Source organism: Hirundo rustica, chromosome 11 (genome assembly GCF_015227805.2).
Source record: "Hirundo rustica isolate bHirRus1 chromosome 11, bHirRus1.pri.v3, whole genome shotgun sequence".
Taxonomy (NCBI): Eukaryota; Metazoa; Chordata; class Aves; order Passeriformes; family Hirundinidae; genus Hirundo; species Hirundo rustica.
Window position 1 is genome coordinate 8640331 of NC_053460.1, and position 26911 is coordinate 8667241.

A 26911-nucleotide genomic window follows, 5' to 3' on the forward strand; every position below is an offset into this window, starting at 1 on the left:
CAGCGCCGTCCGCGGGGCTCTCGCGAGAGCGCGGCGGTAAACAGCGCTCAAGATGGCGGCGGGCCGGGCGGCGGCGGCGGCGGCGCGGTGAGCACGGGGCGGGCGGGACGGGCCGGGAGCGCCGCGGCTCCCTCAGGCTCTGCGGCGCGGGCGGGGCGGTGCTCGCTGCCCCTCGTCTCCGGGGCTGCCTCGCCCGCCGCCGCCGCGGCGCGGGGCTTTCCCCGCCGGCTGTCACTTCACCTCCGCTCTGCCCGGGCCGGGGTCGGCGGCGCTGCCCCATACGGTGCCCGGCCGCGCTCGCTGCGGCTTTAGTCCGGCCCCGGCGGTACCGGGCCTCTCTGGGATCGCTTGTGGTTCTGGCAGAGCTCCCCGGACGGGACGGTGCTGCTGCAGTGCTGCCGACGGTCCTTGCGGCGTCTCTAGTTCACGGGATGGAGTGCCCTCGCTTCGGCAGAAGCAGGGAGCGACTCCAGGCGTAGCTCTTCTGGGGCAGGGGCGGGTTGGAAGTGTGGCACCCGTCCAGCCCCTCACGGTGTGGGTGTTAAGACAGAATAAACCTGTGGGCGTGCTGCTCCTTTGCTCTTAGTATCCATCGTACTTCGTTATCGTGCTTACATACAGCCTGTTATCAGCCATAAGGGTGTTTATTTTGCTTATTTGTGTGGTTGTTTTATTTTATTGCTATTGGGGTTATTAACCGATGAAGTGATAAGGCAGGCGGAGCTCAGCCAAGGCCAGAAGTCAGTGCACTCTTTGTTGAGTTAGGACCGAAGGGGAAACTTTTATAATCACAAGCAGTTCCCAGTGTGTTATGGTCTTGTCAGTCAAATAAAAATAGAGGTAATTTCTGTCCCTATTACAAAGAAATACTTGATAATGCTAAATAAAGTTAAATAAAAATGAAGTAACAGCTGTTGTGTTCAGACTCGATGCATCTGTTGTGCTGTGAAGTCAACCTCTCATTCCCCTAAATCATGTGAATCCCCTAATAAGGTTCCTGCTTTCCAGTCCTGGTCACAGCTGCAATATACAGTTCTGTTCTGCTTCTCCAGGTGCTGTGGCAAATGAGACATGAATGTTGCTCTTTTAATGGTCTTTTATCTCTTGGTTGCTGGTTGAGTGTTTGGAATTCAGAAGAATGCTAGCGTTGCATTTTTTCTTGAGTGTATTATGCACTTCTGAACATAAGGGGAAGAGGCTGTCCCTCCATGTGGAAAACACTTTCAACACCTTCCTTTAACTTCATGTGCCATAATCAGCTCTTACTTTCTCAGGTGCCTGTGTTTTTAGTAACACACACCCCAGCTCAAAAAATTTTTGAAAGACTTTTTTTTTTCCTGTAGATTTTCAGGCACAGTCACTGCAGCTTTGCCTCTTCTGGTATTTCTTGTCTTTACCTGGCTTTGGCATAGAGTTTGAATCTGATTCGCCTTGTGTGAAAAGAAGTTCTGTGCATTATTTCTATTTACCATGTTTCTAATTGGGAAAAGCCTATGCTTTTTAAGTGTCCATGGACACTTTTATCATGTTAGTATTTTATTTTGCACTGTTTCCCTGCCGTGGGACTTCCGCGTCTTTTTTGCTCTTTGCTCCACTTACATGAAGTGTGGTTGAGGTTGGTGGTCATTGTTGCCTCTTCTCTTGTCAGGTTAATGCCTGAGTGTTTCACATGTGCTCTGGTCTGAATAAGGGAAAAACTTGAGTGTTGGTGAAAAACTGTAAATGAAATAGGAGGAATATTATTTCTAAAACAAACTACTGAAGGTGGGGTTTTTTTGGTGATTTTCAGACTATACAGTTGCACAAATTCTTACATATTATTTTTATTTATTTATTTATGCATCTTATTATTTCTGTCTTGCCCTGCCTTACAGGTTGGCTTGCAATCAGCTTTGCTAATTCTTCTAGGGAGTTAACTTTGCCATCAGAAATGGAGTACAGGACTCAGCTGCCACATCCTGAGTGACTGAATCATTTAATGCAAAATGGAGAAGAAGCGGAGAAAGAAATGAGCCTGTTCACTAGGCTTGACCTGAAAAGACCATGAAATCTCTACTTATTTTGGATCCAGCTTTCAGAATATCCAGTTGATCAGCACAGTGAAAGCAACATTTACTGAAACAAAAATGAACTAGTTTATAAAGAAGAAAATTGTGATTTGAATATATGGAATTTTTGGAATGAAACCATTTTCTTCTATGACCATGAAGTTTGCAAACATCTGGCTTGTTCTGTTAGTTATTTTACTCTGTGGCAAAAAACACTTTGGTACCAGAGTTGGGAATTCCTCTCATGAGGCTCACGCGTGTCCTGGATGTTCTCATCTTACTTTGAAAGTGGAGTTCACTTCGACGGTCGTGGAGCATGGTAATAAGGAGTTAAGCAGTAAAAAAAAAAAAAAAAATCCATGTCACGTTCAGGTGTATGTTACCTATTTGTGGTGTTTGTGCAATTGTAAAACTCTATGTTTCTGTAGAAGCACATCATCTGCTAAATTCTCTGTATTTGAAAAGAGGAACACTTGTTCAAAGGTTCTTTGTTTAGCTGGAGACAGTGTTCCTACAAGAGAAGGGGGAGGGGAATCCAGAGGATTTTAAAGTGAAAATGTAGTGTGAAGGCTCAGGTGGGCAAGTGTGGTGTGTTTAGTGGCTGTTTGTTTTGACCTGGCCAGTGATACACTTGAGGCTCTTTTATGAAATGTAACCACACAGATGGGCCTTAAAGGGGAGAGAAAAGCAAGAAGTCTCTGTGGATTTGTTAAAGAAAAAGTTTGGAAGTGATACTTACATGGAAAAATGGCAGCTAGTAGCGAAGGGGGCAGATGAAAGGCAGAGTGAGGCAGGTGCTGCTGCTGGGATGGCAGAGGATGGCGGTAGGATACCTTGACCCTGAATCCATGTGTTGTCTCAGGAACCCGCAGTATTCCTGCAGTGAAGCTGTGCTGTGCCTGGGTGCTTGCAGCAGGGTGGCAGAAGTGACATTCCTGTGCATAGCTGGCCACAGCCTTAACACCGTGAATGTGGTGGTGTGAGCTGGGGCTGGGCCTGCTGACAGATCACTGGTGCTGATCAAGGACTGGACTGCGGGGTCTGACTTTGTTTTCTGCACTTGTCATAGTTGGTGTCAGTAATTTCCACTAAAGCTCAGCACCATGTAGAGTCTTTAAGCCATACCTGTCAAGAAACACTGAATTGGTGGATCAGTTTGTAACAATAAATCTGTTCCCTCCCCCCTGCTCTTCTCATGCCACTTCACCTTTCCCTGGTATTTACAATTCTACCTTGCTTTCAAAGGTTTCTGTCATATTTTTTATGTTTCCTGATGCAACACCCCCCACCCCTTTAGACAGTGAAGAAATAAATTGCAAACTTGTAAAAGCAACAAAAAAGCGCCTCCAATTGTGATTATTTGTTCTGAGTAAAGAAAAGAAAAATTCAGACTTTGCAGTGTGAATTCTTGCATAAGCTGCTTAAACACCCATTCTGATAAAGTTGTGTTCTTTTTCCAGAGTATATTGTGGCTTTTAATGGATACTTCACAGCTAAAGCTCGAAGTAAATTTATTTCAAGTGCGCTAAAAAGTAGTGATATTGAGAACTGGAGGATTGTACCTCGCAACAACCCAGCCAGTGACTATCCGAGTGATTTTGAGGTTATTCAGATCAACGAGAAGCAGAAGGATGGAGTCCTCACGCTGGAAGATCATCCCAACATCAAGCGTGTGACACCTCAGAGAAAGGTCTTTCGGTCACTCCAGTATTCAGAGGGTAAGTTATTTTCTGTGTGGCTGCTGTGGAAAATTGTTCTTAACCTTATGTCAGACCATCAGCTTAGCATTACACTCATGAGAAGTGCCCTGCTGTTTTTCTTTAATTAACAGAAATCTCTTCTTTTGGTTATAAAATTATCGGGGTCTTGTTACATATTTGCTGAAGTCTGCTATATTTCCATTTACAACATAGAAACATTTCTTCAGCAGTTGGTTACCTGAGAATAGGGACCTCTGTATCTGTAGTAAATAAACCAGCAGCCTTTACTGATTTTGATTAGAGAAAATTGATCCTCAGTAATCTAAAACTTTTGTTGTAATAGTTTGATGTCTTAAGTTTGTCTTAATCAATTCGGTTACGCTTTTCCTGACGCTGTTTTTAATTTTCTTCACCCTGATTCTACGTAGCGGATCCGATGCTGCACTGCAATGAAACCAGGTGGACTCAGAAGTGGCAGTCATCCCGGCCCTTGAGAAGAGCAAGTCTTTCTTTGGGTTCTGGCTTCTGGCACGCCACGGGCCGACACTCGAGCAGGCGCCTGCTGAGAGCCATCCCTCGCCAGGTCGCTCAGACCTTGCAGGCAGATGTCCTCTGGCAGATGGGTTACACAGGTATGCTTTTGCTTGTTGCCTGAGAACAATAACCTTCTTGCAAAAACAAGTAAAGTGTGGGGAGAGGCTAATTGATTTTTGTGTGTTAACCTCTCACTGGCTGCCAGGTTGTAAAGATTGAGAAATAATTTGGTTTGGAGTGCATTGTATATTTTATGGAGTGCTTGTTTGTATGTGTGTGCTTTAGGGGAAGCTGGTTGTGTTTATGCTCTTTGAATTTCTGAGTTGAATTACAAGTTTATTTATTATCTATAACTGTCTTGGATTGTAAATTGCTTACTACATTAAACAAAAGTTCTCTTTTAATTTGATAGAATAGATTTGATGTGGAGCTGAATCAGAAAAACCACTGGTTTTCTCTTCATAGGTGCTGGTGTGAGAGTAGCAGTGTTTGACACGGGTCTGAGTGAGAAACATCCACATTTCAAAAATGTAAAGGAAAGAACAAACTGGACTAATGAGAGAACCTTGGATGACGGTGAGTTACTGTGCAGTTTTCCAACTTATCCTGATACTGATGTGTTTTGTGCTTGTTGTTGTCCTGCTAACATCTATGAAAACTGTGTATCTTGATATTTAAAGCTTAATTTTGCAGTGTCCCAAGCATTTTGTACTCATGCCAAGTTCAGCAGGGAGTATTAAGGTTCCGGGAGGGTGCTGCATAAGTTTCCTTGAAGTTGTGTGTGACACTTCATCATAGCTGCTGGAAAATGTCAGGGCGAAAAGTTACTGTGCACCTGTGAATATGTTATAAGTGAAGGTGTCTTTCCTACTCCTTTTCCTGTTGCTGTTACACAGTGGTACATAGTTCCATACTGATGAGGGACAACATTCTCCTTCCTTACTGTGCAGTCCTAAACTGATCAAAGTTTGGCACCTTCCTGTGAAGTTTTTCTATGCTATATAACTGCACCTTTTATTTTCTACACTATGTTTGTGTTCCTTTTTCATATGTTGACACTGACTTGCCCTGACCATATACTTTCACAGATTAACTTCATGCAGTTTGGGTCAGTGAGTCAGCTGGCCATTGAATCTCCCTAGAGCTCAAGGTGGATGTTTGTATTGCTCAGTCTTGTGTGCACCTCCATAGTTTTGTTTACGTAGTAATTACTTTACATTGCAGCACCTGCTTCTGGGTAGCTCTTCCTGTAAGTTCTGTGCCCAGAGGGTTGCTGGACAGGCAGATTTGGAGTATAAAAATATTATGTGGGCAGTCCAATAAAGCAAATGCTAAAGTATTTTGCGGAGAGGAGAAAAAAGTGATTTTTCTGTCTCATTGCTCATGCTTAACAAAATTTGGTTATTGCAGATTGAGGATAAAAATCCTTTAAGAAGTCTGTATTAAAATACATTGACTTTGAAATGAGCTGCATTTTCCAAAATACTGGTTTTTGTCATGTTTTCATCGGTAGCAATCAGGAGTGGTTGGACTTGGAGAATGAATCACCCAAGTTTCATCAGCTGGTTGTCTGGCTACAGTGTGCTTTAAATTCTGTTCCCTCTGAACCTGATAGCAAAATATGGTTCAAAAAGGCTAGGACTGAACCCAGCACTTATGGTTTGTTGTAAAATCTGTTAAATTTATGTGATTTTTGCTATGGGTGATGTTCAACAGTAAAAATTCTTAGTAATGAAATTGTTTGTCTTCTAATGTCTTATTTTGTTTCCTTCTCGTGTTGATAGGTTTAGGCCATGGGACTTTTGTAGCAGGTGTGATAGCCAGCATGAGGGAATGCCAGGGATTTGCTCCAAATGCTGAACTGCACATTTTCAGAGTGTTCACCAATAATCAGGTAGCTGTTTTACATGTGTTTCAATTCCTGCTTTTCCAGGTTAATGCTGGAATAATCCTTTCCTGTGGGAGTATTACATACACTCATAGGTGTAGACATTGATAAGTGGAAAGGATACAGCTTTCTATTTATAAGAGACTTACTCCAAGACTTCTCTCAGTTTCCAAATCTGGTATATTTTTCAGAAATAGTATATGGAAGTCTTATGTGTATAATGGAGCAGTCACTCCAATGAACTGAGTGTTAGAAATTTAAGACCATTTTCACTTGTGTGCTTTATTTTGGTGTTGTTTTTCCTCTCTATCTAAAGTCTGTAGTGTGATGAAATCAGTAGATTTTTTTTAATGGCAACTTCTTCCCCTCTTTCTTACACAGGTCTCATATACATCTTGGTTTCTGGATGCTTTTAATTATGCAATTTTAAAGAAGATAGATGTACTGAATCTAAGTATTGGTGGGCCAGACTTCATGGATCATCCATTTGTTGACAAAGTTAGTATGAGGAAATGAAGTAGGGAAAATGTTTGTATGTCTCACACAAATGCTGGACTTGCAGAGCTACTTGTTTGTGTCTGGTGCTGCTGACAGTTTCTATGTTTCATTTGTGTGACAGAAGTTTTGTACAGTGTACAGGCTTTTCAGAATATATGTAAGGAATGAGTTAAAAAACCCCAAACACAACCCAGATGTTCACAGAGTTATGGAAAATCCCCTTTAACAAAATGCTTGATAATCTGCTAGAAAATTACTCCCAAGCAGACAACTAAAAGGACCTTTAATAGGAGACACTTAACTGAAATCCACTTGTTTTTTTTTAATTTCTGCGTGGTTAATTTATTTAATGGTAAAAAAACGTGTATGGCTTGATTTAGTGAATTAAGAGCAAACACGTAAAAAGTACAGGTAGTTGTTTCAGCTGTGTGCCAAGAGATTTGGTTCAGGTTAAGATGGAATTACGTTTTTGTCTTTGTAAATGTCATAGTTCCCTGAATTTTTTGGCCTGGCCTTCAAAAGCATTAAGCGAATTAATTCACTTTTAAGCTAAAGGATATAGTTGTTCTTTGTAAAGGCCAGTTAAGGGGTTTGAAGAGTATAAACTTTTCCTTGTTTTTTTTATGATAACCTTTTTAAATTTAAACCATTGAAGTTTAGTTTGACAGTGACTTCGCTGCACTCCCCAGAGCACTACTGGGGGGGATTCTTAATAATTGCTGGACTTTGTCACCTGCAGTGCTTTGTTACAGATAAGAGTTCTTCCTTTGGTGTAAGAAGATTCTGTCAGCAGTGTTGCTGTCAAGGCTGGGTTATTGCTCAAACCCTCTTAAGAAAGTTCCGAGCTTAATACTGGATATACAGTATCTTGTAAGGCTCAGAAAGAAGTTATGTCTGTTAGAAAAGTCTCTTTTTTGGTGGTAGAACCTTATTGTAAACATTGTTTTTTGTAGGTTTGGGAGCTGACTGCCAACAATGTCATCATGGTCTCTGCTATTGGCAACGACGGCCCTTTATATGGGTGAGTGTCAGCGACCGCTTCAAAGAGAGCCAACGGTGTTGTTATGTGGGTTTGGAAGTAGTTGTGCTTGGTCAGGAAATTTTCTCTCCTTTTTTCCTCTAATCTTAGAAAGTGACTCAAGTTAAATTCTTTTCCCTGCCCTTATTACTTGCATTTTGTGAAGTACTTAACTAAATGTTTTTCTTTGAAACACTGGAAAGTCAGTAGAAGAAGAATGGCAGTGCTTCCAGCTGACATTTCCCTATTAGTGTGAGCAGACAGCTTTGGGTACTGATCTTGGACTTAAGGGATGTAGAAGGGATCAACCCAGAACAATTTGTGGTGTATTTCTAAAACAAGTGTCTAAAAACAGATTGTTTTTTCAAGGTGCATGGTTTGATAGTTGCTGAGTTAGTAACAGCCTGATAAGTTGCTGTCACCTGTGCAGTATAAGTATGTGACAAAAATCTGATGGCAGCGCTTCTGTTACTAGAATAAATTTATGACTGTATCTTGGTTTTTTTATTCCTGTCTCCCAACTTATTCTAGCACTCTCAATAATCCTGCTGACCAGATGGATGTGATTGGAGTAGGTGGCATTGACTTTGAAGATAATATAGCTCGCTTTTCATCTAGGGGAATGACCACTTGGGTAAGATATTTTCAGGGCGGCTGCTCACATTTGCAGCCAAAATAAGGGCCTTGAAAGGGCAGCCTTTTTTGAATGGGCAGTCCTATGTAGATGTGTGTTGGAGAAAAGATTTCACCAGAGATCAGAATAGTTAGAAATTGTAATTCTTTAAGCAGGAAGCTTAATGTTCTTTCCAGGGTTTCTCGTTATTAGTCCTGACTACTATTGATGTTTTTGATGAATTTATAAAACATCCACTTCCTTTTGTTTGAAGCTGAGGACTTGTCTGTGTGGTTAGATCTGCAAACATGAAGGCCTGCTCTTGTCTTTCAGTTTCAAAATCCTAGGACTTCCAGGTGCTACATGTGAAATTGCACTTATTTGCCTGTGGAGCTGAGCTGGTGCTTACTGCCCATGTGATGTCGGATGAGCTTGCATGGCAGTGTTGATCAAGGGGGCTGTCACATGTTTCTGTTTGTGTACCCAGTAGCAGTATGGTTCTCATTTTGTCAGTGGTTTCCTGCTTAGCAGAAATGCTGATCAGCAGTAACATTGAAAAGTTGGGAACTTGTCCTAAATAGCTTGAGTCCTTCTTTGGCTTTGTTGCTGTTCTATGATGCTGAACCTCAGATAATTTTGTTGTTAATTTTACTTCTGAATGACATACAGTTAATTTAAATGCCCAAATGAAGCTGTCAGTGTTCATTTTACATTAGGGCAGTAATCCATTTGTTTTTTTTCACAGGAGCTGCCTGGAGGTTATGGCAGAGTGAAGCCTGATATTGTTACTTACGGCTCTGGAGTGAGAGGGTCTGGTATGAAAGGTGGATGCCGCTCCCTCTCTGGCACAAGCGTGGCATCTCCTGTGGTGGCAGGTGCTGTCACTCTCTTAGTGAGGTAAGTCTTAAATAAGAATCTCTAGAAAGATATCAATCAGGAGGGTCATAAAATTTTCTATAAAGGAATCCATCGAATAAAACTAAATTGTGTTTAGATGTAGGAAGACAAACTTGGAGAATTAAGTCACTGTTGTTCTGCTTGAGACATTGTCTCATTTGGCTACCGCTATGTTTCATGAAAAAACTTGAGAACTGTTTTGAATTAGTTAGGTGTTTGAGAATATAGTTAGGGAGAACAGTACAGTGAGGCAGTTCTGTCACATTTTTAATCATCTGGAATGGCTGTGTTTCTGTCAACTCTTGTAAAAGAGCAGCTGCTCAAAGTAGGCACCTTTAGTGGGTAATTATCTATGTACTTGTAAATTTTATAGGATGCAGGATTTAATGGGCAGTATCCTGTTGTGTAAGTCAGCTGGTGCACACTGAAGAATTTGAAAATGGGAACTATAAGTCCATACCCTGTGCTTGTGATAGCTACTCCATATGGATAAGACAAACCTTTATTTGAGAAACAAGTATAAAAATTCAAAGTCATCATATTTCGTCCAAAAAATGGTGCACTTTAGTTTGAACAACAGAGGTATTTTTCCCCCTGGGAAGACAGATATTTTATTTAGCATATAAAGATACTGACCTGATTGTAATGACTGCTGGTCCTGGAGCACATTTTAAGGAGAAAAATACGTGTATTATTAGTTTTTAAGAGAAATATGTCAGAAGCTTGTCTTTCTTCTACATTTGTATCATGAGAAATCAAGAAATAATAGACAAATATGAGCAGAATGTTACAGCTACCTGATTTAGGGGTCTGGTTTTTTCCTGTTTCAGCACAGTTCAGAAGCGTGAAATGGTGAATCCAGCAAGTATGAAGCAGGCCCTTATTGCATCAGCACGGAGACTTCCTGGAGTCAACATGTTTGAACAAGGACATGGCAAACTGGATCTTCTAAGAGCTTATCAGATCCTCAACAGCTATAAACCACAAGCCAGGTTAATTTTAATCCTTAATTAATCAGTGGTACAATAGAATTTGCTCTTTTGTTGAAGAGATCAGGTGGTGCATGTGTAGCTCAGTTGCGCAATCTGTGCTTGTGCAACACTGAGATCTTGCACAGACCTTGCATAATCTCAAGCATGAATTTTGACCGGAGAATGGATGAAAAGTCACACAGCAGTGTAGGGGATGATCCATTCCTCTTATAGTCTTAGATGTTATAAATAATGTAAGAACACAGCGGAAAAGTACTTAAATTTTAACTTTCGAAAATAAGGACCTTTTCCCTCTACTGAGATGTTTCATTTTTTGTGTGTGGAAATGTTTTTACAAAACTTAAAAATGGGAAGGGAAGAAGATTTCAGGGCATATTTGGGAACTATGGTGAGAGCTTGGTAAGCTATGACTGACATGGTTTATCTGAAACTTTCTTAGTTATGTGTAGTGGCGCACTCTTCTATTTATTGTTAATTTTTTCCTCTAAATTTTCCCTCCTCTGTCCTGCTGTAGTTTGAGTCCAAGCTATATTGACTTGACTGAATGTCCCTACATGTGGCCCTATTGTTCTCAGCCCATATATTATGGAGGGATGCCAACTATTGTTAATGTTACTATCCTTAATGGCATGGGAGTCACTGGAAGAATTGTAGACAAGGTAAGTATTAACATTGTTCGAATTCTGACTGGTAATGTTGCTAAAAGCTTCCCAGAAAATACTACTTTAGTTATGAATTTCATAGAACAAATCTCACTGTTGGGAGCAAGAGATGCAAAATATTTGATTAAAGGGTGCACCCACATTGGAGGATTTGTCAACACGAGCTGTCTACAAGTTTTAAAGCAATGCATTGGTTTCAGGGTGTGTAACATTTTATCTTTGCAAAACCAGTTTGAATTAAGATGTACGTAGAGATTTCTTTGTATTCTCTAATAGCATTTAAAATCTTCTGGACTGACCTTCTTATATATATATGTTTTTTTTTTTTTTCATCCTGGAACATAAATGATCTCAGTAAAGAATCCTGACACTAAATTCAGCCTTTTCCATGGGTCAGAGTGACCTGAATGTATCAGTTTAATCAGACTCAGCTGCCAAACCTGTTCTTTCACACCAGGGATGTTGAGTGTGTTGGTTGGCTAGGGAAGCTTTTAATTAGGTTTAAAAGTAGAATAGATTTGAGAATTGATACAAGTTTAAAAAGACACCTGTCCTGTAAGTCCAGATAATGTAAATGAGTGTAATTTCAACTTTTTAGTGTGACTCCTGAGGTGTGTTTTAGATTCAAACTTACATTAAAGGGCATTGAAGCTCTTACCCAAGTCATTAGCTTATGGTAATAAACAGCTGATGTAATTGGCCTGTGTGCATTCCACTGTTAGCTCATCTTGTTATCAAAGGGAAATCTTGTGTTCTCACCAATAAATTATTGCACATGATCTCAGAATGTTAAAGCAGGTTCACTTGGGCAGCTTCTCACAGTCCTGCCTCTGAAAAGCCTCTGGTCTGGGTCATTGAGGCTGTCACCATTGGGTTGATTCACTGACACAACACCAAACTTTTGGGCTTGGAGGGCATTTTTAAATCTGATACAGTCTTCAGAAGAGCTGGTATTTGTTACTTCATGCAGAGGAAAAGGGCTATGTGTGCAGAAAGTAGTGATCGCAAATACCGTGTTACCAGTGTTGTGTATTCTTCATTTCACAGCCAGACTGGCAACCCTATCTCCCCCAAAATGGGGATAACATCGAAGTGGCTTTCTCCTATTCCCCGGTCTTGTGGCCTTGGTCTGGATACTTGGCAATTTCCATCTCTGTAGCAAAGAAGGCAGCATCTTGGGAAGGCATTGCTCAGGGTCATGTTATGATCACTGTATCATCCCCTGCAGAAAATGAAGTAAGTTCTGTGCACTTTGGATTTTCTGGCTGAAGAGTTATCAAAACCGCTTTCTGATATACAAATACCTTGGTTTTAAGGGTTTGCTCTAGCCCTGTCATTTGAAGCATAAGTTAAATTTGGGTCAGGAAGAAAAATTATATTCTTTATAATTGAGAGCGAATTGCATATAATTTGGAATCAGAAAACCTCTCTTTGGGACCAACATCATAATTTCGCTTGTTTATTGTGGATTTTAAGTCATGTATTTGGAAAAAGATTACCTAAGTATGTTTCTTCAAGAACCATGCTTAATTGTTCCTAAGAAACTTTTAAGGTTTTGAACAATTGAACCAGATCACAGTTGTAACATATCTTAAGTATTTTACATTCTGAGCATAATTATAAACTGTTGAGTGCAGAAAAATACACTGCAGCAATTTAGGGTAAAAGTAATCTCGTTGTCTCTGGAGCTGGTACCGGTGACAAAACATAGATTTGCTACCTCCAGTCTTTTTGTCTTTTACAATCCATGGTTAACTGATTCCTGTGGGGAGAAAAGATTTCACTGTAGTTTGTTCTGTCCTTCAGTCTAAGAATGGTGCAGAGCAGACTTCAACCGTGAAGCTTCCAATAAAAGTGAAGATTATTCCTACTCCACCTCGTAGTAAGCGAGTCCTTTGGGATCAGTATCATAACCTCCGTTATCCACCAGGATACTTCCCCAGGGATAATTTGAGGATGAAGAATGATCCATTAGATTGGTATTTATCTCAGGTTCTATTAAATCAGTATTTCTTGATTGTGTGTTAATGATGTGGGATAACTTTAATGAATGCCGTAGTTTCGGCCTTTTTCAGAGGGACATGGGATTATCTTTTGTAAGAAATCCATGAACAGCGCTTGGACTCTGTGCTTTTTTTGAGCTCTATGGTTTTATTCACACGAAATGAAAAATTTTAAAATGCTCATTTAAGATACTAAGATTTTTGTTTGACTTTTCTATTTTGAACTAATTTCTCGCAGGAAGTTAAAGGGGACACTTTATTAACTGCTTCAGCATTCACTTATCAAACAAACCTGACAATTTAAAAGACAAGAAGAGACCCCTTGTCTCTTAAGGGAGGTTGTCTTCAAAGCAGGGAAGGACTTTGACTTTTCATAGATGGGGCAGGGAAGTATCCATAGGAAAAATCATGCAGCAGTATCTCAGTGAGGATTAATTGGGTCAGTGACCAGGACACAAGCTTTTGGAAAGCTTCTTGGAGTATTCAGAGGTGGCAGGTGGACAGGATTTCAGAACATAAAACAGGTGGAAATCAGATTTCTACCTGCCAGATCTAAATTACTTCAACACTCTTCTCTTTCTAAGGAATGGTGACCATATCCACACGAACTTCAGGGACATGTACCAGCACCTCAGGAGCATGGGGTACTTTGTTGAGGTTCTTGGTTCCCCGTTTACGTGTTTTGATGCAAGTCAGTATGGTAAGCATGAGTTAATTGCCTTGTTCTCCATACTGTTAACTTTTTCCTGAAACGACCTTTTTTGGAAGACCAAAAATGTTATGAGGGTACAAATAAAAATTCTAATGGTAGTAGAAAAAAAATTTGGCTTTGGGAGTATTTATTATTTTTGTACTGATATTTAATTGTGTGAAGTATTGCTGGAGAAGCTTGCTTGGGAGTTTAGTAGAATTAGTGCAGTTCTCTGTCCTTGAAAAAAAGAGAAGGAAAAGCTCTGAGTGGGTTAAAAGCTCCTCAGTATTCAGTCCCACAAAGGCAGTACTGTATTTGCCAAAAGATTCTGGCACAGTCAAAATGAAGCATGACCTGTTTAACAGACTAAAATCAAAGGTGTCCATCCTGGTTCTTTTTATGTTTAGTGATCTATGATTAGATAAAAGAGTGGATAAAGTGTTCATCCAAGCGTATGCAATAGCAAAGCAGAATGTGGTTTGTTTCTGTGTTCATCAGGAAGAAAATTGGATATGTTGGCCATGCAGGGGACAGAGCAAACTGTCTGTGCTCTTCTCTGCTCCCATATGCCCCTTGTTTTACCCATGGCATGCTCCAAAAACCCTCTTCTGTTTTGGGCTGGGGTTTTTCAGTGCACTGTAAGGTGAGGGTGCATTCCCCTGGGTTTGCCAGTTCTGGAATTGTTGCCATTAGTAATCTTTTGCTTATCTTGATTCTTCAGTGAATTTCTCGCCACTGCTTTTAGAGTTCAGTGGACGTGCACATGGATACATAAATGTTGGCCCTTAAAAAAGTAGCAAAATAGTTTTTTTCTGAGATCACTAGTTTTATATTTGATAGAGAGCAGCATTAGGGGCCTTCTCTCTCCTCTGATTCACCATTGTGTTTTACCTCATTTGATTGTATATTGTTGGGCTTTCAGAATTTCCTGAAGAAGAAATGAGGGGAATAAAACTCAATGATCTGTGATCCATCTTCCACTTGTCCCTAGCTTGTATTGTTTCCATGCTTGGTGAGGGTGCACTCTGTCCCATTTCCACAGGATCTTTATCAGAGGCTTTCCAAATGCAGGCTGCCTGGACTTGTGGAATTGGCTTGGTTGTAAGGAACTGTGAGACATGAGGCTCACAGTGTTTTATCAGATTGCCCAGGGTATCATCCTGTCAAGATTTGTGTTGTCTCTGAGGATGGAAATTTCACCATCTCTCTGGGCGATCAGGAAGTGAAGAAGCAAAAGGGCTTGGCATTTAGAAGAGGCTTAAAAGCATATTTTCAAGGAATAAAAGCATCTTTTTCTGGTTGTGTTTTTTTCAGTGATGCAGAGAAAGTTTTTTGCTTGCTTGTTAACAGGAGTGGGAGAGGGTTATGTGAAAGTGGCAGCGGCCACTTGACTTTCACGGTCAAGCCTACCAGAATGCAGCTGTAGTTTCCAAAGGGTGACTCAATCCGTGTTTCAGAGTAATTGCTGAGTACCTGGCTGCCAGTCTGCAGTAGTGAGGGGAGTACTGGTAGAGCTGAGCAGTGCAAAACCTCCTGACCAGGCTGCATCTGCATTAGCACTCCAGTTGGATCAGTGGTTAATCCCCTCATTGCCCAGCTGTGCCACAGTTTGGCTCACTTTATGGAGCGTTTGGGAGATACCAAACTGCAAAACACACCCCTGACACGTGGGCATTCAGTTCTTGAGACCACACAAGCAGGAGTCATAAATTAACACCCCAAAAACTTCCTGTGCTGCCAAACTAATTTTGGGATACATTTGTCTTAACATTTACCATCCTTAAATATGACTTCATGAGATGAGCTGCCAGAGCAGGGCACATGGACCAGATAATGTGAAAATGTGCACTTGTGTTGGCTTCTGTGTGGGTTGTGTGACTACTGGTAACATCACAGGCACCAGTGTGGAGAGCTCCTGTCTCTGCTTTTACACACAGGGACTTTACTGATGGTGGACAGTGAGGAAGAGTATTTCCCTGAAGAGATCACCAAGTTGAGGAGGGATGTTGATAATGGACTTTCGCTGATAGTCTTCAGTGACTGGTACAACACATCTGTGATGAGAAAAGTCAAGTTTTATGATGAAAACACAAGGTACTGACTTATTTCCAAGTGCTTTGGGAAATGCCATAGAATTGCAGATATTACCCTAAAAATCGCAAATGTGATGTGCTGTACTTCAGCATTTGGATGTTACCTGTAAGAGGGTGCTACCTTAAGTAGCAGAACTGACCTTAGTCTACAGCTTAAAGAGTATAGCTACCCATTTTATCATGATTGTGGAGGATTCTTTGGTATCGTGTTCTACTTTTAATGCCAAGAAAAACATTTACAATGCAAAGAAATAAGAAATTGGAGATGAGACCAACAAATAAAAATAGACATGTTTTTACTTTAGAGGAGAGAGTAGAAGGAAAATGTGCATTGCAAGAGTATCATCAGGTCATGTACCTGTTACTGAAAATATTGCATGTTTATATTGCATATAAAGAAAAATTACATGACATTTTGCTTCATTATAAAAATGAGAAGCAATACGTGGTAGTCATTTTTACCTCAGCTTAGCCAAACAAAGAGCACAAGACTGAATTTCTTTCTAGTAAATTGAAGTTTTTCATGCAGCTGGAATGCACTGAGAACTTTACATCAGTATTACTTAACTTTCACTCAAAAGCAGTGTTGTCAGAGACAGCTGCTCAGATGCCTGTGGAGTTAAAGAAGGCTTTAAGATGTAGTTCATTTTTTAAATGGCTCTGGAAAAGTCTGTATGCAGGGGGACATGTGACTTTCTGTTATCCAAACCCTAGGAGTATATTCTGTATACTAATAAACATTGTAAAATTACAGTGTTACATTGTAATTTTTACAGGCAGTGGTGGATGCCTGATACTGGAGGTGCTAATATACCAGCTCTCAATGATCTGCTTTCTGTCTGGAATATGGCCTTTAGTGATGGGCTGTATGAAGGAGATTTTACCATGGCAAGTCACGAAAGTGAGTACTGGAGTCCTTTGCCTACACAGGCTACACTGGGGTGTTTGGAAAATGGTTTTCTGCAAGTTTGAGTTTGAGCAAGAGTCAAGGGAGACACTCAGATTCAGTGAAAAGAGTCTCGTAAATGATTTATTAAATTATTTCTTCCTTTGTAGACTTTTTCATGGTATTTGATTTAGCTTTTCAATTAAAAAAACCCTCCTAAATCAAAAGATTTGGAAAGTGTGTAAAGGTGACCCTGTGATAGCTGTGCTTAAGCAATGCTTTCTCTGCAAATACACACATTGGTCAAAATGTGCAAATTCGGTTCATTGTTCCTGGGAATGTTTTCTCCTGGGCTTGTTGGGTAGGGAAGGGAGGGATTGTCATTTTTGGTCTAAACTGCAGTTTTGTGGTGTCTTCCAGTGAATTACGCCTCGGGATGCAGTATTGCAAGGTTCCCAGAAGATGGCATCGTCATTGCACAGACCTTCAAGGATCAAGGTAGGAGCGTCCTGGTCCTTTTCTCTGTGTTTTGAGTAGAACTTGGGGTCAGTGCACAAGCAAAGTTGTGGAGTCTAAAGGTCTAAAAATAATAAATAAAAAACCATATTGATAAGGTTTGTATTTTTACATTTTCTCATTTTGCCTCGAACATGTAGCTGATACCTAACAGGCAGCTGCAGTGTGGCTCTATACACAGTTATTAAATAGTACAAAATCCAAGTGTTACATGCAGCCCTGTATAGTGATTGCTGTGTGGAAACATCTGTGTGCACTGTGTCTCTGGAAGGGGAGGAATTGTGTTGTAATTGTGTTACTTGTTCACATTTCTCATAAATTTCAAATGCTACTGAAGTATATCCCCTGATCATTACCATATTTAGCATGAGCGTTGTGGTAGCTGTGGTGATCTAAGGATATAAATAAGGAACATTTTAGCAGACAAAATGTCGCCAGAGAAACTCTCATAAGGGAAAATTTTATGCATACAGGATGCCTGTGGTCTCAGACTTGAGTGCTCTGTTCTCTATGCATTTCCATTCTCTTTTATCATAATATCTTTTCATTTGGGAGGGGTAGTTCAGAAATATAATGGCAGCAGGCAGTTTAAAAAATAAATCCTGTATTTGATGAGCTTTTAGGAAGTGCTGTACAGGAGCAAATGACCAGAACTCTTAGGGCGTTGCAGATCAGGTTTGTGCAGATGGGTGTAGAGTGAGTGTGAGAGCAGAAGGACATGCTGCGCTTCTGGTACAACTCAGCAACTGCTAGAGAAGATCAGTGAGTTCTTTGTATTTTTGACTTAGTATGGGCAGCAGAGGTGTTAACCTCGTGGAGAAACTTTGTGGAACAGTAGAACTCATCTGTGTAGCCTTTTGGAGGAAAGACAATATCCCTGTGTGGCAATGATTTATATATTTCCTTATGTTAGAGAGAGAAAGACTTGAGTGTCAATTTGACAAGTCACCTGCTAGACCTGCTTTTTCTGTTGAATCCTTTTCATTGCAATTCCTGAGGCAGAAGAGCTCTCTGGTTTGCTTCTCCTGTCTAAACAGTGTCTCAAGGGGATAAATTTCAAATAGAAATATGAAATTTGTCTTAATTTTTTCTAATGGTTATAATTTTAGGAAGGCTAGTTAGGAAACGTTTAACCTAAAATCAGCTTTCTGTAGAATTCTTCGGAAGGATGTAAACAGCGTAAAGAGCAGAAGATTTTGATTATAAACCTTTTGCTGGAGATACTAGAATTTTTTATTCAAGGTTGTTGAAGATAATCCAGGTTGTGAGGCCTTTTCTTCTTCTCCACCAAAGAAAGAAAAAAAAAAATTATTATCAGTAGGAAACTTTACAATTAGAGTCTTGGAGCAGTTTCATTTTTATCATAAACGTCATGGGGGTTTTGAAAACTTATTGCCATAACGTGTGACACGGTGTGCGGCGTTGTTGCATTTGTCAGGTGGAAATGTGGGCTGTGTTGTTTCATGGGTAGATTGATATTGACGCTCTGCAGGCTGTGAAATTTATTTGTGCTTTGCTTTAGGTCTTGAAGTTTTAAAACAGGAGACTGCTGTAATTGAGAACGTCCCTATTTTGGGGCTTTACCAAGTCCCTTCGGAAGGCGGTGGCAGAATAGTTCTGTACGGCGACTCCAACTGCCTGGATGACAGCCACCGGCAGAAAGGTGTGTGAGCCCTGGCACGCAGGGAGAGCCGCTGTGCTGCGCTGACAGCGTCCTCAGGGGGTTTACAGCCTCCACCAGAAGCAGATGGGTTTTAAGGACTCTAAATATTCCTTACTGGGGATTAATCTCAGTTCTGCTGAGCTCTACTGAAATGTTGTGAGGTGCATTTACAGCAAAAGAGCACCCCACATTAGATCGCCCTCAGATAAATGGGGCTGTTTCACACACACGCTTTGTTTTCTGTTCCACAAGCTTTGGGGGCTGATTTTTGGGGTGGGCTGTTTTGCAAAGAGGGCTTAGTTTGTGGTTTTTTGTTTTTTGTTTTTTTTTTTGCGGGGGGTGGTGTTTTTGTTTGCAGAGGGCACTGATAGTTACGCATTCTTGATCTGAAATTGTGAAGAGGCCATTAGGGGATCCTTCCACTTTTTCCCTAGTTACATCTTCAGAATGTTTCTGTAAAACAGTGGATTTTATCTTTTGAGTTTGCACCTCAGCCTGCCTTGTTCCCTTTGGGATGTTTCCTCTGGGGATTTATGGTAATGTTCAGTGTTCCAGTTGTGCATCACTATTTTCAGGTAACCCTGCTTTGACACAAACCAGTTGGTGTAAATATGTCAGAAAGTAGGAATTGGTTGTCAAAGCATTTGTTTGCAACTCTACGAAGCAGTTGTGTGGGGTGTGTGTGTGCTGTGTGTGTTTTCTGTTGCTCCCAGAGAAGCCATGCTCTCTGGCTACACACTGTGGCTGATTCTTATAAAATCTTTTTTCTAGCAGTTTGTCCGATCTGACTTTGCACATTTTGAAGAGGTTGCTTAGGTTTCTCATGACATCTAAAGCACAAACTGGTAGATCTGTGGCTTGAGGGGACGAGGATAATCCAATATGCGAAGTCTTCTTCTGCATTTCCACTGAACAGAACTGAATTTTCCTTTTGTGGTGAAAAGTGCATCTATAATTTTTTAAGCTTTTGTCACTGACATTTTAAAATACTATGTTATGTAATCTGTCCCTTGCCTGATTTATTTAGGTTTAAATCAACTTGCTTTCTAAGGGGGCTCTCCATCTGTAGCTCATTTTTCTCTACCATACATTTTGGGATTTTCTAAGATTTCTCTGGTTTTTCCTTGTCTGCCTTTGGGTTGCTTCCTGTGAGTTGCCCTGACACCTGCACATTGGTGCCTTAGTGCTTCCTGCAGGTTGTTGAAAGCACATAACAGAAGATACATACATTTAAATAAGTAATAGAAAATAATGCTCTGTGACCTCCCTAATACTGTTAAATTTGGTGCGACGTATGAAGCAAGAAAGAACGGAATGCTCTAAAGAAATCCTTTAAAATTAAATTGTGAACCAGGAGCTGTGTCTCCTGCAAGGACATGGTTAGCTTTAACTGAGGAAAATTCCTAACATTTGTGGATATAAATCCTTAAAATCTGTTTGACCCCTTTAAAAAATCAAAGGTGAGGGTTTAAGGGCCACTGGGATTATGAAGATTAACTCCCATTCCCAGCCAACTGTTCCTGGGGACAGAAGTTCTGAGAAAAACACTTTGCTGTGTGGTGGAAATATCTGATAAGGCATTGTCCTACTCCTGCAAAGGGAAGCTTTGGAGTTGTGATGTGAACTAGCTGGAGTGCTTGTTCCTTAGGGGTAGCTCTGGATTAAGGTACTAATAATTCAGGAGAGAATCAAAGCGAGGGATCATGAGCTTTTGAAGTGCACAGGAACACCATGATCACGTGTATGGTGGTGTTGATTCCCAGCCTGGTCTGCACCACAGCTGCTGTAGGTTATGCTTGTACCTTTAGCTGGGATGTAGCCAGAATGGTTCTCTTTTGTTTGTTTATTTTTTTAAGGTTGAGAAAGCAAATGATTCATATCCTTGCACTGTAAGCATTACCTTGTTCTTACTTTTTTTTGCGGTGTATTTATTTTGTCCTTGAAAAAAACAGTTGGTTCTCCATTTCTCTGGTAAAAATTATACCAGAAGCTCAGAACTTTCTTTACTTCCACTGAAGAACTTCATGATTTTTGTCAAAACTCGGATGGCCTTGTGCAACCTGGAATTCCTATATTCAAAACCTTTTGTGTGTGTGTGTTCTGCTCCCCAAAAGAGCCTGGCTTAGTACACAAGGGACAATATTTTAAAATGAACAGTCAGTGTTGTGTCTGTGTGTTGCAGGGGAATGTGAGGTATGTGTTGAAAGTTGCATCTTCCTGAAAGTGAGCCTAGAAATTCAGGAGAAAAGCAAGAGCCAGCAAAATGGATTGTAATTTTAACTGTCACTAAAGCCTCCTTAGCAGAAGGCTAAGCCATTTTAAATGTGGCATAATGCATGTCTTGTTTTGGGTCTTGGGGCTGTGAAATGCACAGATTGCTTCTGGCTCCTGGATTCCCTGCTGCAGTACACGTCCTACGGGGTGATGCCGCCGAGCCTCAGCCATTCCGAGAACAGGCAGCGGCCGCCGTCGGGAGCCGGCTTCTCCCTCCCCGAGCGCATGGAAGGTGAGCGAGCCTCGATGGCCGAGCACAGCCCCAAGCTGGGGGACTCTCAGGGCAGGAAGGCTGGGGCAGATCCCTCGAGTTACATGCCAGTGAGGTTGGTTTGCCGTGAGCTCTGCAAGATTCTGCTCTTTTACTGGAAGAGAGCACATTTTGCAGGGTTTTGTTGTGATATAGTTGTGATTAGACTGAAGAAAACGTTCTTTTCGTGGAGTAGGAATGTTCAGGTGCCTGGTTCTGCAGGGGCATTCTAGTTACTAGCTACAGAGCATTATAAAGCATTCAGTCTTATCTCACGTGCTGCCAGAAAAACGTGGATTAACTGCTGTGGTAGGTGCAGACCCTTACTGTTTTGTAAGTACCCTTAGGTTAATTCTGATATTCAGCTGTGAGTCGTCGTTACTGTAAACGGCTCCTGGGTTTACAGAAGCACTGTTTAGCTCAGGGTCAGTGTTGGTAATTTATCTTGCCTGTCTTTGGGTAAGCCAGTCTCTCCTGTGAGTTGCAGGTAACCATTTGCATCGATACTCAAAGGTGCTTGAGGCTCATTTGGGAGACCCTAAACCCCGGTCCCTTCCTGCTTGTCCTCACCTGTCCTGGGCCAAACCGCAGCCTTTGAATGAAACTGCCCCCAGGTTAGTATATATGTCTTTCTTACACAAGAAGACTCACTTCTGAGTTCAGCTGAAAAATTACTTGTTCTGTCCGCTTTTGAAAGGGACAGCTGTAATGCCTTTTCCTAGAAAAATACCAGATTGCAAAGAGGAAATAATGCTTAATGCCTCTTCAGTGAATAACTCTGACTCACCTAATAGCTACACTATGAAACTCTGGGATTTTAAAAATAACTTCACAAGTCACTGTTGTGATTGAGTTGATTCCAGCTTTGAGTGAACACTTTAATGAAACCTATCGTCATTGTGTGCCTTGGAAAGAGTTTTCTGAAGCATCTTCTTGGACAGCTCTCCTAGTGCTGCCTTCTCTTGTGCCATTTGTCAGTCCCTTGAAGGAAGGCTCAGCACACAGCCCTTGCTTGTCTGCTGGGCTGCTCGTGGTTACTTCTGGAAGTCTGTGTGCAAGAAAGGGAGTTGCTGGTAAATAGTTGCTAATCTAGGTTGTGTCCCTGTGGTGAATTGGAGAAGGATTGGGTCATCATTCGGGTCCCGTCTAGTGAGTTTTATGTAGGTGGTATATGTACTGTCACTTTCTCTATATGTTGCTACAAAATTCCTTGCATTAATGAAGTAAGTGGGCAGACACCTCTGTCTTTAAATTTCTTCTAGCAACCTTTGGAAACATCAAAAATTACTCTCAATTGACCTTGATAAAGTGGCACTGCCCAGTTTTCGACAGAACCGACCCCAAGTGAGGCCATTGTCCCCTGGAGAGAGTGGAGCATGGGACATTCCTGGAGGTAAATATTGAAAAGTTTGAAAATCGCTGTTTTGGTTTTGCTTTTTGCATAAGCTTTGAAAGAACCCAAAACACAGTGCAGCCATATGAGAGGCCACTGTTTATTTTCAGTTGTGAAAAACATGCATATAATAGTATGACTGTATTGCAAAAGGCTGTCTGATGAAGCTTTTTTTTGCATATGAATAGTTTGTTCAATAGCAAGTGTGCATAACATACTGAGAGGAAGATCTTGGTGGGTGTGTTTTGATAGTTGAGGTTTGTTTGGATGCTGTTCAGACTGGTGGGTCAGCAGCAGCCCCTTCCTTGGGAGCTGTGACCACATACCTACTGCTAATTAAAATTCCTTCTGTGAGTGCACAAAAGCAGAGTCCAGAAGAGTTTGTCAGAATGGTGCCTTGGGTGAGCTGTTGCACTAACAAACGATGCCTAGCACTCAAAACAGCTTTCAGGTGGGCAGCTCTCCTGTACAAGCTTGGCACTGCAGGCCGAGCTGGAAGCAGATGGAAAGCCTCATATGTGCTCTTTTCCCAGTCTAGTCTTTTCTGCTAGACCAGAGACACCTGTGGAAATGAAGGGTTTGTTTCTCTAGCTCATCCTCGCTGTGTGCACAGTCTCTGGAGCAAGCAAGCATGAAATCACTTTGCTTGTTCCATCAGGATTTGAATTACAGCAATTACTTAGGAGTAAGATTATGGTCAAGTGTCTACATCTCTCTTCTAATGCAAAACAGAAGATTGTTGTTAGGAGGGAAATCTGGACTATGCTTTCATGTGCCCAAAGAGGTCAAGGTGGAAATGCTGGTGCTTTTCTGTAAGTTAGCACCTCATCTGATTTTCGCTAATCGGTCTGCAGCTGTTAATCTTCCTGTCTGAAGTGTAATCTGATTAATGGCTGCCGGGGCTTTGAACGAGAGTTAGTGGCAGATCCTTTTGGTAGATGGCATTAGCACCACAAAGCCATCGTGGCTCACGTGGTGACTGCTGACTTCCAGACCTCTTTGCCTTTCTAGGTATAATGCCGGGGCGGTACAACCAGGACGTGGGACAGACCATTCCTGTCTTTGCCTTTCTCGGTGCCATGGTGGTCCTGGCGTTCTTTGTGGTGCAGATCAACAAGGCGAAGAGCAGGCCAAAGAGACGGAAACCTCGCGTGAAACGACCGCAGCTGATGCAGCAGGTTCATCTACCAAAGACACCCTCTGTGTGAAAGCTCTGCCTTGCCAAAGATGACCTTTGACTGCTTTCCGGGGCGATGGGTCGCTCCCAGTGGAGGTGCGGCGAATGCGCACCTGACATCATCTCATAGTCTTTGGTTTCTGGAGAGAAAAAAGAACCTCAGTTGATCATCTGTACATAAAACCTGCAGCTTTAAGCAGCTGAAGCCACCAAAGACTTGAATACTGTTTAAATGGCCGCTTAGTCACTACATATCCCAAGAGGGGGAAAATGGACCTTTTTTTTAAGCTGACCAAACTAAAATTTATTTGTTTAGAGGCTATTTTCTATATTTATTGTTGGGGAGGGCGGGAGAAAAGTCACTTTAAGGACCTCTGCTAAGGAAAAACAAGTGCATTTTTTTGGATGGAATGCAATTTTCTAGAATGGTATTATGCTGAAGAGTATAATGTGCACCATTAAAGGAGGAAGGGACTGAGAGAGACCAGTACAAATCAGTGAGGCATACTCCTGCAGTTTATTTTTATAAAGCCAACTACCATGATGTTTTGTAATTTTTGGTCACGATTTCACCGTTGTTGGTGGAGCAGATTTTTCAATAAATATGTTATCTATATGAAGCAAAGACAGCTTGCCAAGTGGCTCTTCTTTGCACTTGCAGTCAAAGAGAGCGAGGTGTTGGGTAGAGAAGATTTTCATGTCACCTGTCTTCCCACCATATCTTTGTCCTTACCAGCGGTATCCCAAGTGTCAGACTTGCCTTTGGAGCACTAACTGGGCAATCATATAAACAGTGCTTGCTCTGAGCGAGCACAGAGTTCTGGAAACCTTCAAAACTCAGCAGCACAGGATAAGGAGGGAGCTCTCAAAGAGCTGTACAGAAAACTCTTACGGGGATGACACCAAACAGCACTATGTGGTGTCACAGAGATGAAAACCCCGTTTCCCTTGGTTTGTCCTGCTTGAAAGCCTATGAACTGTCACTGGCTTAAATAAGGATGCAGGCACAAGTTTCCCCTGTTTGTACAGTGCCAGTTAATGTTGCCATAATTGAAATAGCTTCCCTCTTTTGTAGTGAAGCTGTGAGCTTTTCTCTGCCAGCTGCTTTCATCATTGCTCCTTTTGCTAGGAAGAGCCAGGAGCTGGTGGCTGCCTGTATTTGTGAATGGAATGGCAGCTGGGGCAGGTAAGCAGTGTGTGCTGGTGAACGGTCCTGGGTGAGCTTGTGGTGGCTCTGGGCATGGCTGGAGAGAGAGGAGACAGGGACAACCCTGCTGGGCAGTCTGCACCCATCCTCTTAGGGCTTTCTGGCAGGGATGGGGGTGGGCTGTGGGAGGGGCACTACAGGAGAGAACTTTGCCGCATGTAGTCTGGGACAAGCCTGTCCAGGTAGCTGTGCAGTGCATGAGTGTCCTGCAAAAAAGATTGGGCAAACCAGTTTTCCCTGACTTGAAGAGTTCTTGCCTTTTTCCAACATTTCTCTTCTGGAGGATGCACTGGAAGAGGCAACATCCTGTTTCCATGGCAGAGAAGGCACCGAGCTTTTGCTTTGGAGCCATTAGTGGAAGCTTGTTAGTGCTGAGAGGATGGTCCCAAGGTTGGGCTGCTTGTGCCATCCCAGTGGGGCTGGAGCCTCTTGCTCCTCCCTTTCTGAACACAGATCCATAAGGGTAAGGGAGGGGGTTTTCAGCATCTCACCTGTGGCACTAGGGTCTCGCATAGGACAAGCCAGCAGAAGCTGTGCAACTTGTCCAGGTTGTAAAAAATCTGCCAGTAAAGGTGTGAAACCTCAAGGGCCAGCCCTTAGAAGGGATTGCAGAAGCAAAGCATAATTGTGATCAGTGTTTTTATTTGTATGAAACAAGGGCTGTCCATTTGCATTTTGTACCTTCTGCAGTCTTCAAAGATTATAATGTGGAAAACATTAACAGCCCTTTTTCCACCTGCCAAGGAGACGCAGCAGCAGGTAAAGCTGCCAACCCACAGGGACCCCCGGGTTATGGCTTGCAGCCCGTGGGCTGAAGCACCCAGATAAGTGGGAGAAAGGAAGGAAATATAAGGGATGTAGCCCAGAGCCACTGAGCAGAGAAGCTGTCTGGGGCTGCTGTGTTGGTGTGGGAGATGAGCTGTGCCTCTTTGGTTTGAGGTTCTTCCATCAGAGGGAGACTGGAAAGCTTTGGTGCCACTTCTCAGGTCGGTGCTAATGGGACTTGCTCCTCATCGCAGCACTAATGAGAGATTAGAGCTCCACTGCAGCCTTGAAACCAGAATCAAGCTGCATCAAAGTACCAGTCCGAATTAAGAGCCTTTCCCAGTGGCTGGTATTTTACAGCCCAGTGGCCAATTTCTAAGTTGTAGAGGCTAATTATTTCCGAAGCCTTTGGTGTGCAGCTAATGAAGGCTTGGAAGGGCCTTTCTAAGTGTTTATAAGCCCTGTAGGCGGCAGAGATGTAATGGAGGTGGCAGGCACAATTAGCCATCCATAATTCCTCCTAGCAGCTGATTAAAGTCTCTTTATCCGTCTTACCACGATCAGAAGGGCACATATTTGGGAAATCAAAAATGCATTAGGGGCTGTCAGCCAGCGCCAGTGTGCTGGTCCCTGGGGCATTGGCACGAGCCAGGAGTGGCACAGAGCTGCTGTTTGTCCCATGTGGGGAATGGGCCCCTCATTCCTGTGGAGTGCAGGTCCTCTGCAGCATCCATCACCCCATCCTGTTAACCTGGCATCCCCTTCGCCTGCGTGGAGCACGGGGTGGGATGGGATGGGTCCTCTCCAGAGTCTCCCAGTGTAGGAAAGCACCAGTGGGCTTTTAGCTGCTGCAGAGACACGCAGGGGTGCTGGCCTCATCCTGCACCCAACGAGTTACGAGCGGTGTGAGCTGCAGATGCCGAGGCACTCCCTAATGCCCCTTGGTGGCAATTTCATGTCTGGGTGAACAGAGCAGGATGAGGGAGGCCTCAGTCCTCCCAGCCCTGTGATGATAATTTCGAGGGTAGTGAGAACACGAGCCCCCAGCCCACCTGTCCCGGCCCCGCGCCGGCAGCCGAAGGCGCCGCTGTGTTCCCCAGGCGCGCTCTGAGAGCCGGGGGTGCGGCGCGGGGCCGCGGGCAG

General features: G+C 42.4%; 1 protein-coding gene across 2 annotated transcripts; it reads left to right on the plus strand.

Annotated features, from left to right (window-relative positions):
- Positions 1 to 24421, plus strand: MBTPS1 (membrane bound transcription factor peptidase, site 1). 2 transcript variants are annotated; one of them, XM_040075806.1, is made up of 23 exons: positions 1 to 87; positions 1875 to 2367; positions 3509 to 3766; positions 4177 to 4380; positions 4748 to 4858; positions 6067 to 6176; positions 6552 to 6668; positions 7622 to 7689; positions 8218 to 8320; positions 9045 to 9196; positions 10027 to 10188; positions 10703 to 10847; positions 11898 to 12086; positions 12657 to 12829; positions 13438 to 13553; positions 15482 to 15638; positions 16414 to 16538; positions 16944 to 17021; positions 18562 to 18702; positions 21077 to 21208; positions 21714 to 21840; positions 22489 to 22619; positions 23631 to 24421. In XM_040075806.1, exons 2-23 carry the CDS (start codon positions 2181 to 2183, stop codon positions 23825 to 23827), a joined length of 3183 nt encoding a protein of 1060 aa, XP_039931740.1. In that variant the 5' UTR covers positions 1 to 87; positions 1875 to 2180; the 3' UTR covers positions 23828 to 24421. The 2 variants fall into 2 exon arrangements, with proteins under 2 accessions (XP_039931740.1, XP_039931741.1); XM_040075807.2 differs by lacking the exon at positions 1 to 87 and adding an exon at positions 1458 to 1764.
- Positions 24422 to 26911: the final 2490 nt, after the last annotated feature.

Excerpts from the sequence above, each read along its gene's own strand:
- MBTPS1 (XM_040075806.1), top strand. The coding sequence starts at position 2,181 with ATGAAACCATTTTCTTCTATGACCATGAAGTTTGCAAACATCTGGCTT. Across the intron at positions 12,830-13,437 it reads AAGAATGATCCATTAGATTG|GAATGGTGACCATATCCACA; the intron begins GTATTTATCTCA and ends TCTCTTTCTAAG. Across the intron at positions 18,703-21,076 it reads TGACAGCCACCGGCAGAAAG|ATTGCTTCTGGCTCCTGGAT; the intron begins GTGTGTGAGCCC and ends TGAAATGCACAG.